Raw genomic sequence first — 18,493 nt, 5'->3', positions numbered from 1 at the left:
CTTATGCCTCACCACTTTGAAAGTTCACCAGCTGCCACTGGATTTTTGAAAAACAATTGTACACACACTTTCAATAATTTTGAAAAAAACATAGGAATTGAAAGTTTGTGCTGAATGTATTAAAAAAGAACAGGGAGTATGGAAATTCTCAGCGTAAAATATAGTTTAGGGTTGCATTATGTTTGTCCATGTCTATTGTAATTATAAGAAGGAAGGAATAGAAATGGCTTAAAGGGACAGATGAAAGGCTTAACAATCCAAAACAAAAGCACAGGAGGTACAGGGGAAAGGAAGTTAGGAAAATGAAGGAAAAAGTTATAAATGCGATCCTTTGATTAAATAAAATACAACTTTGGGAAAAAATGACAAAGGTATTAAAGGCAAATACAAAGTTTGTTTTGACTTGATAAATACTAGGCTTTTCTGAATTACCAACAAATATGTAATTGATTATATGTAAATTGGGCTCATAAATATTCATTGTAGATATCCTGAAAACCTGACTGGACTTTAGTAATGGGTGACTTGATGACTCCGGCCTTAAATGACATCTAAAATTAGAGTATGGTATGCTGCACTTGGACAGGCATTCAGAATATTAATTTGCCAAATATATTTCTTTGCAGTGAGAAACCAATAAGATGCATTTATTTTGTGGAGAATAATACATGCTATTCACAGTCTCCTTTTGTGTATCCTTTATAGCAGAATCTGCACATCCACCCAGCAAAGAAGACGGAAAGGCACCACCGGTGATCACAAGGTAGGCCGGCAGCTTTCTTTACTGTTTGCCAAGTAGGGGCTAATTACGAGTCTGGGGGGTCGCAGCGGAGGCGGTCTTCCAACTGCCCTATTTCAAATAGGACGATCGGACCTTTATTGACCCACTGCAGCCACCAGGGAACCGCCGTTTCCTGGCGGTGTTGTGGCAGTCAGGAGGCTGCAATATGCTCCACAGCGGTTTTCATGGCAGTGCCTAGTCCATGAAAACCGTGACAGAGAGAAAACAATGCCTCTGCACCATGGGGTGACTGGCAAGGGGGCACAACATGTGCCCCCCCTGTGTGCATGCATGCCAGTTCCTGCACGGCATGAAGTTCACAGTCCATGCCGTACTTAATCTGTTTTGGCGATCCCACAGCGCTGCCCATTTTAAGGCCACCGCCATGGGAACACAAAAAAAAGACAGCCAGACACAAGAAATACTCATAATTTGGCAGGTGGCCCGACCACGGGTTTGGCGGTGTGGCAATGGGGCCGACCCAGCGCGGCACCGCCAAACTTGTAATACGACCCTAAGTGGCTGTGTTTACTGAAAATGACCTAACACTCAAGACCAGAGCGAAGCCAAGCTACAGAAGGTTTTTAGATTTTCCTTGTCTGTATGTTGATAGTGATATGCACCGAACACAAGCTCCTGCACCCCCTGTGGCACAATGGGGCCCAACCCGCAGGGGCACCCAACCCTCCATGTGGCTCCCATTCACCCAAAGCCAGGGAATATCTGTGAGATATGGGAGACTAGTGGCCCCTGATTACATTCTGCAGGGGGCCTCATCATTTTGCATTACGCCACTGGCACCAAGGAGGGAGGGTGGACAGTAGACACTGGCAGAGAAGCTGTTTCACAAAGATTTTTTTTAAACGTCACTGCACACTACGGTTGGTCTCTGTACAAATACACTTCCTAAGTGACACATTGATGCACAAATGACAGGATGAATGAGTGTAACTTGGTTATTCACAAAATATGAATGCTCACTCAGACTGGATTACTCATGCTTAAAATCACTTTAGTGTGGTACCATTGTACATGTGAGTGAACCTCCTCATCAGTGGGTTTGTGGAGGTTCCGGGGGGGACAGACAAAAAATTGAGAAAGCCACCAACCTCACGTTTATGGGTTTTTACAAAACATTTGCAGGTGGTTATGGAGCTTGGAAATTGACAGAGATTATACCTTCCCACGGACAGCAGTGGACCTGTTTTAGCGTGAGAAGAAAGGGGGGGACGCCCTCAAAATTGTCTTGGTGCATAAGAAGTAGCTTCTCTACTGTAAAAACGTTTTCTCCGAGAAGACAAATGTTAGCAAGTGCAGATGCACTTGGAAATACAAACCTGCTGCATTTCCATTCAAAAGTATGAATGTTCACAAAGGAGTGTTCCTGGAAAGCTACAACAGTTGTAACTTCCGAAGGGTAGTTTCTAAATCTTAGTGAAAGAAAGTTAGAAATGTGCTCCAAACGTAAGAATAACCCTATATGGCTACGTTTCCTAACTTTGAATTGGACCTTTGGTGCACTGCTGGTAAATGCAAGCCAGCAGGGCTGGTGCTTGTGCTGTCACTCCCTTTGTTAGCGCAGCACTGTCCAGGAAAAATTAATAAGTTGTTAGGGATTTATCAAAAAATGGGTGCAGATTAATAATAGCAAAAGAAAGGTGGAAGGTGGTATTACGAAGTATCAGCCACAAATCATGTACATGGGATTAGAACCTACGGACTGCTTTTACAGTTCTATTTAGTGAATAATTCAATACCAGGCAACCTCTGGTCTTATGAAGATGGTGAAGTTGTAACCTAATGGCAGAGCAACAGCATGATCAATTTAAAACCACACAGTCTAGGAATTTGTATGGTTGGAGACTAGCCCACAAGATAAAATTGTATCTACTGGTGATTGTTTTTGAACTTCTCTCCCTTGCCTTTTTGCTCAGTCAAGTACCTAGATATTCACGTCAATGATTACCTCTCATTGGTCCTCAGATGTCAGAGGTGGTAATAATGCTTTCAACTCTAAGTTAAATCCTAACACTCTTTGTCTCACTCCTAAGTTCTGTAAATGTGGTGGAACCGTCTAACTGTAATACAATCCAATAAAATTCCAAAAAGACAGTGTTCATCTGGTCACTTAGGCATCCACATATGAACTCACAACCACCATCTTATCGTCTCTTCACTGACTTTCCTCCAGGCTCTGCGCATAAGCTACCATTGTATCTACATACACAGTTTCCCATTTCTGATCCGCACGTTTCGTAATAACATCCTACTCAACAGCTGATACCAGCTTTTGCGTTGCTTTCTCAAGTCTGAAAAGTCGGAAAGGCAAGCTCGACCAGTCGTGCCTTTTGTGATCAATCAGGAAGTCTGTGGAACTCCCTCACAGCAGGAACCTTCCCCTTAACCAGATTACGTAAGGACCCGAAAAGCCATAATAACCCATCTCTTCACTCTGTGGCTCCTGTCCCTGCCTCCTCCAACTGTCTATAACACACACAGCCTCAGGTTATAATTAAAGTACAGTTAACTGGCAAACCCAGTGCAAAGAAGGTCTTTTTGTAGCAGTCATATGCTTTATAAAAGTATGAAGCACACCATAACATATATTCCATAAGCTGTTCAAAAGGCAGGTTGTTAAGGATACACAAGGATTTGTTCTACTGGTTTTGTTTGGCTGGTAGATTTCCTGAGTACTACCTACTGGAATTGGAAATCATTCTAAAAGGCATTGTTGTTACTACTGTTCACTTGTTACATTAGGCTTGTGGTCCTCTTGGCCCCAAAGAAAATCTGATGCTTTTGACAGAAATCTTTAGTTATAATGAAGAGTGTGCTAACTCTTCCACATTCACCAAACAAATTAGAAGGTATTATGGGAAAAAAGTAGTGCTTGAACCATCGTACATTATGTCACTTTCATTCCCTATATTCCTTGGCTCAAGTCTAACCAAGAACTCTACCTGTACTGTTTTGACTTTTTTTGCTTTACGCATGGTCAAGGTAGTTAACCTTCTCCCCAACAAGTTCGACAGACCTAGATGGCAAGACCAGTTGTCGGCAGTGCTTAGTTTGTAATAAGTGCAGATGCTCACAAGAATTTCTTGAGAGGTCATCACCCACTGCCACCACTGGATCCAGTTATATTCACCCTATATTGCGGCTTAGATAATTATTGATGGAGCAACATTATTGGCTAATAAATCAAAGACTAGAGGGTTTTGAGAAGCCCATACTCTAAACTTGTGTATTTAAAGGTGCTCTCCTGTGTGATAATGAACAAAAAAGTGGCTCACTTGGTGAAATAAAGCATTCGCCTATGATGAAATGATTCCAGACACCCATAATGTTCAGATGCATATTTCTTTCTGACATGCTAGGGTAACACTTTGACCTTAATTCATGAGGCATGAGATTAGTGCAGGGGTGACAGGCAGAATCCACATTGTGAACAATGACCGCAGGTTTCTGGGAAGCGTTCTAGCAAACAAAAAGGCATAAATCTCAAAGACACGTCGCATGAGGCAGGCACTCTGCCAGTACACTTAGCTGATTTGCCAGATGCAGTCTGCACCTCTTCCGCTCTGCTCCGCTCTGACAGGGAGTGCCAACTGCACTCAAAAGTGGCTCGGGGGTCTGCGAAGAACGGCATCAGGCCTGAGACCTCAGCACTACTAAAGCCGTAAAAGGCTCTGCTGGCGCAGCTCCTGATGAACGGGCAGCAGCAGATACGGCTTTAGCACTGGTGGCGCCCTCTGCAACAATGTTTGTTGGTGCCCCCCTCAATGACCACCTCTGCCACAGATTCCCTCACCACCACCTTGTAACATTGCCCCTCAAGTCTCCATATCCACTGTCAATCAGATTCATTTAGTTTTCTAGCACCACTCATACCAGTGTAAGGTGTCAGAGCACTTTACATCAACACACATTGCATAGAGACAATCAGATCTGTGTAAATCAGTGTATAGGAAATAGTACATCAGACAGTACTACAAGGTCTAGTGTAGGAGTGACATGTTCTCGACACTGGTAGGCAATATAGTTTGAGTCCCTATTCTTTAAAGCACAAATTCAGAATTTAAAACTTAACATCATTGTTAGGGGTTCTCTTTAATAATGAGAATTGTGTTCTTCCCAAATGAACCCTTTTGGCAAGATTAGGATGATGAAAGACGGGGCAAAAAAACATATAGCTCCCACATATGCCTTTCAGTTGGCATGCAGCTCTTTGATAACAGTTAATAGATCAACCCACTGACCTCTTTACATTATATGCAGTTTGTTAGCTGCATGGTACACGTTCTTAGCATTAGGCATTTTAACCCTCTGCGCCACCTTAGGATTAATCATAAACGTCCAATAGGCAAACCTGCGGTCTCTTTCCACGGAGGCGATTAATCACCAGAGTTATCTTGACATTTTAATCGATGCCTGTAAATTGCTGGAGGTCAGGAACGCAGCAGCAACAGCTCCTAAAATGGTAATATACTTGCAAAAATTATGCCTCCACCCCAAGTCTGCACCCGGTGCGGTGGCACCGATCGCACCCCCTAAAGCAGAGTTCTTCAACCGTCTCAGGGGGGGCGCGTACTCTGCCGTAAATCTCACCTTTGTCCTCTACTGATTAAAGAAACAGACGGCAGAGTGTAAGTAAGTAAGTAAAGTATTTATTTGTCGATTAATTAAAATCATTACAAACAAGGAAAGATAAAACAACCGGATTAAACAAGCATATACTATACACAGTGCTATTAGCATCATAAAGTGATACTCCAGTAATACGTAGATAGTTGACTATTCCATCAAAACGTTCATACAATGCACAATAATTAAAATCTTTAAAACCAACTATAATGCCTTATGATTTGCCCCAAAAACTATTATAGCAGCATTTTGCGGATCCTGAACCTTAATGTTAGGTCAGCGATAAAACATCATCAGAACATCTATGACCTCATTGAGGAGGAAGCCCCGGACATATTTGCCTTAACTGAAACCTGGCTCCAGGATGTGGACAATGCTATTCCCAATCTAGCTTGCCCCCCTGGCTATTCTATGTACACCTTGAATAGGTCGTCCATAGGTGGGGGTATAGCCCTAATAGTAAGATCTAGCTTTCCCTGTGTGTGGAGCGCCCTTAATATCTCTGGGTGTGAAAGTGCCTTGTTTAAGGTCTCTGTCTGCCCTGAGTTCACGCTCTCCGGGATGGTTGTGTATCGTCCGCCCGGTACTCTGCCGTAAATCTCACCTTTGTCCTCTACTGATTAAAGAAACAGACGGCAGAGTGTAAGTAAGTAAGTAAAGTATTTATTTGTCGATTAATTAAAATCATTACAAACAAGGAAAGATAAAACAACCGGATTAAACAAGCATATACTATACACAGTGCTATTAGCATCATAAAGTGATACTCCAGTAATACGTAGATAGTTGACTATTCCATCAAAACGTTCATACAATGCACAATAATTAAAATCTTTAAAACCAACTATAATGCCTTATGATTTGCCCCAAAAACTATTATAGCAGCATTTTGCGGATCCTGAACCTTAATGTTAGGTCAGCGATAAAACATCATCAGAACATCTATGACCTCATTGAGGAGGAAGCCCCGGACATATTTGCCTTAACTGAAACCTGGCTCCAGGATGTGGACAATGCTATTCCCAATCTAGCTTGCCCCCCTGGCTATTCTATGTACACCTTGAATAGGTCGTCCAGAGGTGGGGGTATAGCCCTAATAGTAAGATCTAGCTTTCCCTGTGTGTGGAGCGCCCTTAATATCTCTGGGTGTGAAAGTGCCTTGTTTAAGGTCTCTGTCTGCCCTGAGTTCACGCTCTCCGGGATGGTCGTGTATCGTCCGCCCGGCAGCGATGTGGGGTTTAGAAATGCTTTCCCCGATATTGTTGGCCCTTTGGTCGCAGACTGTGCCAACTTCTCCATCATGGGGGATTTAAATCTGCATTTTGACACCCTCTCAGGTCTGACAGTGCGTACCGTTATTTCTGACCTAGAGGCCTTTCAACTTGCCCAGATGGTTTCTCAGCCGACCCATACCGGGGGACATATTTTAGATCCCTTTTTCACGAATTTACCGGAGATTAAAACCATCTCTATTCTACCGGTAGAATGGTCAGACCATTTTCTGGTGTCCATTCGCTGTCCTGTCTCAGCCACCGTTTCTAGCTCTTCGGCTAGGCGGGTACCGAGGAGAGCTTGGCATAAACTGAGGTTAGAAGACTTCCATCTTCTTCTACAAGAGGAGCCGCTGGGTTCTTTGACGGATGTAGAAAAGGGGTATGACCTCTTCTGCTCCTGGATTACCAGGGCTCTTGACTCGTTGATACCTATTGTATCGTCTAAAGTCAACTCTAGAGAGTCAAGCCCCTGGTACGATGGCGCCCTTCGTGCCCTGAAGGGAGCCTGTAGACGGGCGGAGAGGGCCTGGCGTAAGACCTATGGGGCTGATTTAAAAGCTCAATATGCCAGGTCCGTAAAGCTCTACCATCGGGCTATTTGTCGAGCTCGAGCGGCTTTTTATGCTGCAAAATTCAGGAACAGTGCTAATCCGTCGAAGGCCATTTTTAAGGCCGTAAAGGATCTTATGGCAAAGCGGACGACCTCCGTGACTGTAACCTCTCTTTCCCACTGTGAATCCCTTGCTGCATATTTCTTGGGGAAGGTCCAAGCTATATATCGGACATTCTCTAGCATAGGGCCCGGTTGGGAGAGTACCAGTGGGCCACCTCATCAGTCTACTCTGCTTGTCTTCCCCCCTCTTACCACGGATGGGTTTGACAAACTTGCGTTGCAGATCAAATCTGGATCTCCCTCTGATCCAGTAAGGCCTGCTCTCTTCCGAGATCAGGCTTTTATAGGACGCTTGGCTGTGCAGTCCCTTGTCAACCTTTCCTTGGAATCTGGCGTGGTGCCAGCTAGGTGGAAGCAAGCTGTGGTGTCCCCAATTATTAAAAAGCCCTCACTGGACCCGTCTAAGCCTGAAAGCTACCGTCCCATCTCGCTGCTACCCTGGCCGGCAAAGATCGCAGAGGCTCATGTCAACTTAGCCCTGTCTGAACATCTTGTCCGGACCAATGCCCTTGACCCCACACAAAACGGCTTCCGTGCTGGTCACAGTACGGAGACCGCGTTACTTGTGATGGTGGAACATCTCCGTGCAAGGCTGGATGCTGGTCAAACGGCGGCGCTTATATTGTTAGATCTTAGCGCCGCCTTTGACACGGTATCTCACAGCATCCTCCTGCATCGGCTTGAGGAGTATGGCATTGGCGGCCAGGCGTTGCAATGGTTCCGCTCCTTCCTCGATGACCGCTCCTTCTGTGTTGCCATTCCTCCCTTCAAGTCCAAGATCCAACCACTGGCCATGGGGGTCCCGCAGGGGTCCTCGCTGAGTCCCACGTTGTTCAATCTTTACGTGAGACCGCTGGCTGATGTCGCTAGGCAGTGGGGCCTAACTTTGGTCTCATATGCCGACGACACACAGCTGGCGGTTACTCTCAGCGGGGACGCGGAGACTGAGGCCCCTAGGTTTCAGTCTGGACTGAAGGCGGTGGCTAGCTGGTTGACAGGTAACTGTCTCCAGCTAAATGCCACAAAAACAGAGGTGATGGTTGTCGGCAAGGGAGTGGAGCTGTGGGGCGATCAATGGTGGCCTACAGAGCTGGGACCCACTCCAACCCCGGTGTTGGAGGTGAAAAATTTGGGGGTCTGGCTGGATGCGGGCCTCACTTTTGTAGGGCACACCAAAAAAACTGCTGCCTGCTGCTTCGGTCTGTTAAGAGGTTTGAGACCTGTTCTCAAGTTCTTTGATGCCCCGACCAGGCAGCTGATGATCCAGGCAACTATCATCTCTCGCCTGGATTATGCTAGCTCTCTTCTGGCCGGGGCCAACCAGGCCGAGTTAACTCGTCTGCAGCGGGTTCAGAATGCTGCGGCGAGGGCGATTGTCGGCCTGCCCAGATTCTGTTCGGTGACAAATGTTTTGCGCTCCCTACATTGGCTTCCTGTAAGGAAGCGTATCTTCTTTAAGGTGCTGTGTCTTGCTTTCAAGATCTTGAGAGGTATAGGCCCGGAAATTTTATCCAGCTGTCTTTCCTTCTATGTTCCCACCCGTACCCTCCGCTCCCAGGGTCTGGCCCTTGCTGTGGTCCCCAGATTCAGGCTTAGTGGTATGGGTGGCCGCTCTTTCAGTGTAAAAGCTGCAGCAGCGTGGAACTCCCTCCCTGTGGAAATCCGCTTATTGGAGGATCTTTTGACCTTTCGGAGGGCTATAAAAACATTCCTGTTTTAAATTGTTTCTTTATGTAATATTATTTTCCCGTTGTGTTATGTACTACCTTGTCTCTGCGCCGGGACGCTCCTTGGCTGGAGTATCTGTGCGCATAAGAAATTAATATAACATAACATAACATAACATAACATTTACTTTAAAATGACTTGTGTTGACAGATGCAATTACAAATACAATTTTTTTGCAGTATTTCATGTACAGGCGAGCGTAAAGTACAACAGTAATATATTATGCAATAAATAAAACTTATTAAAATACCTTAGAGTTGCACCAAGAGCTATTATAGCAGCGTTTACATAAAGTGACTTAAGTTGGCAATTGTAGTTAAAAAAACAAATTTTAGCTGTGTTCCATATGCAAGCGATAATAAAGTCCAATGTGCCTAATTACATTAAAATATACTCCCAGAACCTTAAGCTAACTTAACACTTTGCATTCATATAATGTTTGTTAAATTATGTTCCTTACGTATTTTATATCGCAATATAATTGTTTACCCGTTCTAAGCCTTTAAGTTTATTCTCTACAATGATGATAAACTTAACAAAAAGATAAGTAAGTTTAATATTCGCTCCACTCAAACAGGTAGTAAGTGCTTGTCTACATGTTCTAATTCCTAATTCATTAAAGATCGGTTTTAGAACGGTCTTCCGAGCGTCTGCCAAAGCTGGGCATAAAGTTACTATATGAATTATTGATTCATCACTTTGCCCACAAAGCCTGCAAATACTCGATGACCATTGGTTCTCCCATTTCGGTATGCCATCCTTAGTCGGATATCTTCCCAACCTCAAGTGCATAAATTTATTCTTAAACCTTGGTTTTAAATGATATGCTAAATAGGGTTGGGGCGTCAGCTTACCAAAGGAATTAGCAATTGTCCAGAAATGATTTCTTTTCCTTAATTCTTCTTTGTCAGCTATGATCGTTAGTAGTGAGGCCATTTGATTCATTTCTTTTTTTAAAACTACTTTACTCCTCATTTCATCTTCTAAGTTAGGACAATCAAAGTTACCTAAACATTCAGTTAAGTACAGCTGCCAGTTTTTTGAGTATTCCCCTCCTGAAATTTCAAGCCAACTTAGCTTTGCTAAAGATCCTTCCTCCGAGCGGGCTAATGATATTAAGGACTTCAGAAATGCTGATTGACGCGCCACAATTTGGTTTTTCAATCCAAATTCCAATCTTATGTTTGCTCGACTTATATATTTAGGGATTTTAAAAACAGCTTTATAAGTTCAAATTTCTATGTCATCGAGCACTTTCGCGTCTTTGCCCCGAAAGATGACTGAGCAATAGTCCAATGATGGAATTAACTTTGCTCTCATCACCTTCATCAGATGTTCATAATTAGGGCATAATAATTTGTCTCTTAATTTCCTGAAAGCAAATGCAAGAGAGCAGCCCCTGGCTTCAAGGTTATTAAAATGTTGTCTAAATATCAAACCGTCATCAAACGTGATCCCTAGATATTTATAAGATTTCACATTTTCAATTACCAGGCCATTGATATTCCACTCCTTCATCCTCTGTTTCCCTTTTCCCATAGTCATTATTTTTGTCTTTTTTGTATTAATTGTTAGTCCATTTTGAGTGACATAGCCATTAAATGAGTCAATTAACCTTTTTAACCCTATTTCTGTTTGGCTCAATAAAATGGTATCATCTGCATATTGCAGGTATTTGATTTCTTGACCTTGAATAAAAGGCGAATGTGAGTTACTATTTTTAAAGTGGGCAGGCAAGTCGGCCATAAAAAGATTAAAAAGGCAAGGAGCCAACACACAGCCTTGTTTCAATCCCACATTCGTATCCAATCGACGGGTCATATGCTTTCCATCGCCAATTTTGATCTGCACCCAGGTATTTGTGTATAAAAGTATGATCATCTTTAATAAAGATTCCGAAATACCCCAATTCCTTAACTTACCCCAGAGACTATTTCGCGGCACAGAGTCAAAAGCGGCTTTTAGATCAATAAAACATACATATAATCTTTGCATCCTGGTTTTAGCTCTCTCACCTAATAATGTTAATAAAATCAAATTGGTATGGGTAGATTCTCCCTTTCTAAACCCAGTTTGAAAATTAGGGATAAGATCTTCCTTTGTGGCCCAAGCCTCTAACTCTTCCAATAGGCAACTAGCAAACAATTTTGCCTCTACATCAGTAAGCGTAATTAAACGATAGTTAGCCGGATTATCCTGTGGGCCACTCTTATATATAGGTTGTATAACACTCCCATGCCAAGATAGCGGAATAAGACCTGTTTTAAGAACTTCATTAAACAGAAGCATTAGCAACTCTGGCCAGTTACTTATATCAGCTTTAAATACTGCATTTGGGATACCATTTGGACCTGGTGCTCCATTGGATCTAATCTTATTTATTGCTTTTTTTACTTTATTGAGCGGCCAGGGCCCCAAATCCACTCTACATTGAGGAGGGGGGGTACAACCCTCAGTCTCTCTATCTATTACTTTATACATATCAAGTAGACTTTTATTAAAACATTTATCATTATCTAGACAATGGGTATCTATTTTTTTATTGAAAAAGCTCACCCAACTCACTTCATCAACATTAGCACTATTGCTTCTATTATTGCCGTTATCAATGTCATTAATAATGCTCCAGAATAACCGTAAATCCTTGGATTTACAAGCATGATGGACTTTTGCCCATGTTGTTTCAAAAAATGCTTGCTTAGCTCTCCAAATTTCCCTTTTGTATCTCTGTTTTAACTCTCTAATTTTAAGCGATACAATTTGAAGCGGCAGCCTGTTTTTATTCCGGTGCAGTGATCTTATTTCTTTATTAAGCTTTATTTTTTTATATAATAGGTGGGAAGAATACCATCCAGGTTTCTTTGGTTTTAGCAATATGCCGTTGGTGGGCTCATTTCTAGCGGATTTAGATATCAGATCGTCACACAAATGTGTCCATAGGTCAACCATAGATTTACCTTTATCATAAGCATCGTTAGCATCCTTAATTAAACAGTCAAGCATTCTCAACATTTTATCCTCATTTTTTCCGTTCCATATTAACCTTTTAATATTAAAGGATGTTGGAGCTTTTACCATAATTTTAGTTTCTGGTAAATAGTCTAAATCAATATCAAAATTGATCACTTGTGGATTGTGATCACTTTCGATCCTTGGGGCAATCTCATAGCTTTTAACTAACTTATATAATTTCTCAGACATTATGGTATAGTCTATCACAGAGGAGCTATCTGCTTTGGTAAAAGTCGGGATATTATCAAGGTCATGCATGATCTTTAAATCATATTTTTTAAATTCATAATCTGTCCATTGAGCTAACCATTTTAAGTCAAAAGTCTGCTTTTTAGATGCAACAAAGTGCATATTAAAATCACCTGAAATAATAAATACTGAATCCAAGTGCTCATAATATAAAGTTTTTACCATCCCCCACAGCTGTGTAATTTGGGTGGATCTAACCTTCTTTTTGCAACTTAAATACACATTAATTAGAATAATCGAGTGACTTACTATTAGTTTAACACACTGTAGCCATTTTACATGAAGGTCGATTTCAAAGTGAGAGGCTTTTAGTTTTGTTGATATATACATAGAAAGACCACCACATGGACGGCCTGAATTGGCTTCTCGTATTGCAACATTACAATATTCAACATAACCTATAAAAGGTTCTTTTGACGTAGTCCAAGTTTCCTGAAACATTAATATACTAAAAGCCTTCAAAAAATCAATTACGAATTGATCTTCAATTAATGATTTTAGGCCATTGGTGTTCCAGGAACAAAGAGACAAAGGATTTAGAATACATCAATCCTTTGTTTCAAAGTTATGTTTTGTTAAAATTCCTGGGAGCCAACTCCAATCATCTACCAACTCTGGGACTTTCTTCAATTCCTCACAAGTTCGCAGACCAGGTTGGCTGCTCATTATCTTGATGCCATACGCTAAGTTCAATTCCTTAGATGCGCCTGACGCATTTTTTAAAACTCTAGCCTGTTCCACTATGGTTCTTCTTTTATCATCAGATTGTTTTGTAGCCGTAGCTGATTTTTTATCATCCCCTGTTGGTTCATTTGGAATTAGCAACTTCGGGTAGCAAGAAGCTTGGGCTCGCCAAATTTTAATGCCCCATTTCTCAAATACGCAACTGTTCGCCATTATTTTATCAACAATTTCCCCATTTAACCATGTTGTAACTGTTATTTCCCTGTCGCAATTTTCACTTTCTTTCTTAAACTCCACAACTTCTAGGTCACTTGTTACCACATCTTTAAGATCTATAATAGCATGTAATAGTTTCAGGATGTTGCCGCGATTTAAAATATCATGTGGGCCTCTAGAAGTGTATTGGGGACAGAAGGCTACTTTCAACATATCGGTCGACAAATTTAAATGCTCAATATTATCTTTCACAATTATAACTGGCGGGCGTGAATTATCCTTAACAATCACCGGAACCCTTTCTGTCAGCAGATTGACCTCTTTAACTTCCTTTATTGATCTCTCTTGTGTCTCACAGAGGACCACTTGATCGACTCTATTGACATCTTGCTGATAAATGTGATTCACTAAATTCTGATTAACAATATTATTTTGTGCACCTTGATCTACCCATACTTCCCTGCTTGGTTTGCAGCTTAATTCAGACCCCAATTCATTGCTCATACTACCCACTTGACCATTAGAGTCCACTGGTTTCTCAATATGACTATATTGCAAACTATTAACTTCCGCACTTAACGATTGGTCAGATGCTTTTTCTTTTATTATTATTGGAACTTTGGCTATGAGGCCGGAACTGAATTTGGGATCTACGCCCCCTAGTTTTTCAACGCCACACTCCATTATTTGTTTTACCTTTACCTTAAATCCAGAGCTCTTATTGGGCCCAAAAATCGGGAAATATGGTTTCGTTTTAGATTCCCTTACTTTTAAAAATTTAGGATCATCACTCACTTTCCCATACACTGATTTTAATTCATGTGCTTTCTTATTGTGAGCTTTCCTTAACCTTTTCCTAGCCCTTTTTGAAAGGTTTGTTGGTTTCAATGGACCACTTGAATCTTGGCGTTGTTTTAAGCATGGCGATTTCGTACTACTTGAATCATCGATTGACCGTGAAAAATCACTAGTCACACCTTCCATTATCAAGCTATCATTAATTTTGTCACATTCAGTTTTCGGATGAGTGATCTCAGTTACTTGTGTGTTGCTATCATCTTTTACATGTGGCAATTTATCGACGTTAATAAATCTGCTTAAATTATTTGATGGTTCAACAATTTCATTACTAGCTTGCGCATTTCTATCCGACAGCAGTTTAACTTCTTGCACCATGGAACTTACTATTGAGGGCAGATCAGAGATCTTATCAATCAACTGTGCACAGGTACAGGTTATAAGTGGACTATCCTTATCTGCTTGCACCTTCATAATCAAGTTAGTCAGATACAAGAGTTTGGTATCAATACCCGCCACATGGGATGCTAGTGTATTCAAAATATCCACCTGAACATCCAATTTGTCTGAATGGAAATTAAGCGCATTAGTAATTGAGCCCATGGTGTGTAAAAGGCAATCCCATAAACCCTGCTCCGTGCTAAGCTCACTCCTTTTTGAGTGACCCGGGGATATCTGGGGGTCAGCCTCTGTTTTAGATAAAGACAATATATTCACTGATTTAGACTGCCCAATATGGTCTAAGCTACATTGTTTATATGTATTAGTAATCTTATCAAAACTGCCATCACCTTGATCGAATGATGATATATTGATATTAGGACTATTTTCCATTATTATACTAGACTGCTCCGGGTTAAAAAAACTAACATTGTCACCTTTAACTGAACAACTAATTGGGCTAGGTAGAATGTCCTTTGTAACAATAATTGGATCACTGGGTCCGGCCTTAAGAGTTACCTTTCCAACTTCGGTACTAACCTCAGCTCCTAGATCATACAAATTATCATGCTTATTTTCGTTCCTAGACATACAAGGAGACAAATCACACACCCTAAACCCCCCCCTTATAGTCCGACTCTTTACTGCTAATTTCTAGTTCATCGGCCAACCGAATCGCCACCTGAGATACAGGGTCACAGACATGAATTTGCGCTTGAGCCTGTAACAGTCCTGCTATAATTAAAGGTTGGGTTGGGGGTGCGGGGCTAGGTGCCAATACTTTACCTGTTACGGCTTCTTCGCTCATTGTCCTCCTAACCTGATTAACCACTGCAACATCCAAGTTTTCAGGCAACATCGGTTGGGCCAGGTTACTAACTGAGCTACTTATTTTCTCTTTTTTACACAACGGGGAAGGCAAAGGAGAGGATAATGAGCATTCACTAACCCCCCCACTGGGATCTTCCTTTTCAGAAGATTTCCTTTTGTGATTGTCCTTGTGATTATCTAACTGAGTTTGATGGTACTTAAAGAAGTAGCTCTTTATAGATGACTGCGCCACACATGGGGACCTCATATGACAAGGGTCTTTACTAAGAAAGGCAGAAGAGGCTATTTCCTTAACTGGGATGCACAGATTTTCCTCTGTACAGGCACTTCTTTTATTAATTAGCATGTCTCCCTCCTGTTCTCCGTTATCCTTATCCCTGCTCAGTCGGTTTGATACTTCCGTAGGAGCTTCTGTTGACTCTCTTAGCTCCTCTGGCTTTTGAGTTTGCTTAGAGTTTTGTATAGAGTTTTGTGGACCCCCACGCTGGCGACCGGACCTCATCATCGTTGTTAGACACACAAAGTCCACTTCGCACAATAGACCTCCTCCTCCTTCACTCTCTTGAGTTCGTATGCACAAGATCTTGAATTCGTGCAGGTTTTGGGAAATTCACCACCAATTACAGGGAGGGCGAAACAGCTTCCAAATAGACAATCCCACAGAGTGCACAACTACCACTACTACCACTACACACTCCACAAAAATTTTCCTCAATAGTCCTCACTGATCAAGCGACGGGGGTCAGAGAACCTCTTGGAGCCCGTACACCGTCACCGCTACTCCCGGCACCTGGGCGATTCGGCAGCACGCCGACCCCCGTCTGGCACCCCGGGACTAAGCCGTACACGGTACACTACTCCAGAAGTTCCTGTTTTTCAAATCCTAATTCCGCCGCAGCAGGGGATGTGGCGGGGGGGGACCGGGGGTGTAGCCTCACTGCAGGAGACAGCTGGCAACTCTCTAGGACACCAAGTGACACCAATGATGATCAGTCGGAGGGTGCAAAACTCCCCTCCTAACGACTTTGTGTGCACACAGTAACTGCAGCTGCCACCTTAATGTACCATAATGCAGCTCCCCCACGGCTCACCAACACCAATCAGGAACCCCCCCACAGTTATATTCAGTTATATCCAGTTATGTCCAGTTATGTCCCCCAGTTCGAAACTCACCGCAGACTCGCAGGAGGCAACAGCCCTAATTGCTGGCGCTGAGGTCGTGCCCCCCCCCCCGATTACAGACCAGCCTACCGGCCTGCCGGCCTGCCAGCCTACTGAATTGCTCGTAGCGCCCTTGTGCACGCTGCTCTAGGTTCAAGGCTTCTTGCACTCGACACCCTGCACGGATAGCAGCCCTTGCTGGTCTTACGGCTTGCCGCGGCTTCTGGCTTTTCAGCAGTTATCCACGGTCTCAGCGGCTTCTTTCACCCGGTCAACATGCATGAGTAGTGGCTCCCACAGCTCTTGTGCCTCTAAGGCTTGCTGTGGCTCGCCGCGGTTTCAGCGGGCTCCGCCGGTCTCAGCCGTTCTCAGCCGCTCACAGGTGTTCACAGGTGCTCACAGCACTCACAGCGCGGCAACAGCTGCAACAATACATGACACCTCCTCTCACTTCCAGCACTGGCAACAGCTAAAGGGAAGCCGCCAGTCCAGTAATATTAGTATATTGCCAAGTATGGTCCTTCTTTACACAAGTGTGTCCAAAAAAAAAGGAAAGGGCGCTTTTAAACCATAATTATGCTGAAATACAATAGCGCTAGAGTTAATATGCATCGGTATCTGGTAATAGTTTTTACCGAACAGTTCCACATCCACGTTGCTCAGACTGCTAAAATTGCATTGTCAAGCAGCACACGTCTTGTATTTTATTAGTAAGCGCTTTACACAGGCCTTACTGTATACAAGTGAAGCACTCCGCCGGCGTCAGCTCCACACGAACACAAAATCGAGTCCAAGCAGCCCGAAACGACCGCAGGTGAGTCCGGCCGGCGTTCAGCAACCGACGTGCCACGCCCTGTTAACCTCCGGGGTCTGCAGTCTGTTCACCCCGCTCTCCTCCGCAAGGTTGCCAACACCTCAAACGCCACGGATCCCCGCGCCTCCACGCTCAACTACCAGCAGCTTCCAGTATTCCAAAACCGGGATTTGATGATCAATCACCGCTAAGACACCGCTGAGACACCGCTGAGCTACGCAGCATTCGTCTCCGGGTGCCTCACAGTGAGTAACAGTGAGTAACAGAGTCGGCAGAGTGAAGCTGCAGGGGCCCGAAGAAGGGGTGAAAACTATTAAAGCCTCATTAACAATACGAGATTTCTCTTTCAGCCATGTAATCCGCCGTAAAGGGACTAAGCACAGGTGTAAATGAAACGTAATTATTGTGGGAGGGTGCAGCACTGATAAAGGGTTTAAACTGCCCTTCTGAAGACAAAGGTGAACCATATGGTTGGAGAGGGGATAGAGCCGCTTATATATCTGAAAACAAATGTGTGCAGGGGCCTCTGTTCATCTCTGCAGCGTGCGGGCTCTGTTTCACATCACGTTATGTTAGAAATGCAAGTAGTCTCATAACGTGTTGCAGAGGCCTCCTAGGGACTCGTTGAGCAGATCTTTCCTGAGAAGTTTGCATGGAGTGCAGGTTTCAGCTTTAGGCCGAATTTCACTGCGCATCTTTATTTTTCTTGTTTTATTTAATTTGCGCAGGCCTGCTTGGCAACACCCCTGACAGTTTTTTTCTTGTGCCTCAGTCATGTTCATCTTCAGAGCTGCCGCCTGTCTGCCCTGTAACAGCTGAGAACTGTACATTACATAGCAGTCTGTCTTCTCACTGACAGTAGGCTGTGTTAGTAGTTGCTTGCACTAACCTGTTTTGGGTCAGGTGACTGTGAGAGCCACTGTGGTGCTTGCCAACGTAACTTTTCAGCGCGCAAAGCAACACAGAGTCAAAAGAGCATGCCGGGTAGCTCTGTGTGACAGGCTGCAACTGGTGTGATGGGGCCACCAGCGGAACTTGGCAAGCAGTGGGCAATATTCAGGACCGGGTTGCACCGCTCAGTAATACAGCTTGTGGTTTATGATGTGATTCGTCTTAGAGTTCCTTGTTGCTCACATGGGTGTCATTTCTGATATGTATGTTTCCCTCGTCTTCACTGCTTAAGTTTG

The 18,493-nt window shown here is 43.3% G+C and overlaps 1 protein-coding gene across 3 annotated transcripts in view; it reads left to right on the top strand.

The window, feature by feature from the left end:
• The window catches only part of TMEM154 (transmembrane protein 154), a 316,513-nt gene that overhangs the window by 137,536 nt on the left and 160,484 nt on the right, over window positions 1–18,493 (top strand). For all 3 annotated transcript variants that reach the window (XM_078676932.1, XM_078676931.1, XM_078676934.1), the window contains exon 5: window positions 706–763. In XM_078676932.1, the coding sequence (XP_078533058.1) occupies window positions 706–763 (58 nt within the window). The remainder of the gene's footprint in view (window positions 1–705; window positions 764–18,493) is intronic.

This window comes from Lissotriton helveticus, chromosome 2_1, assembly GCF_964261635.1.
Source record: "Lissotriton helveticus chromosome 2_1, aLisHel1.1, whole genome shotgun sequence".
Lineage (NCBI taxonomy): Eukaryota > Metazoa > Chordata > Amphibia > Caudata > Salamandridae > Lissotriton > Lissotriton helveticus.
This window is presented reverse-complemented; position numbering and strand designations above follow the sequence as displayed.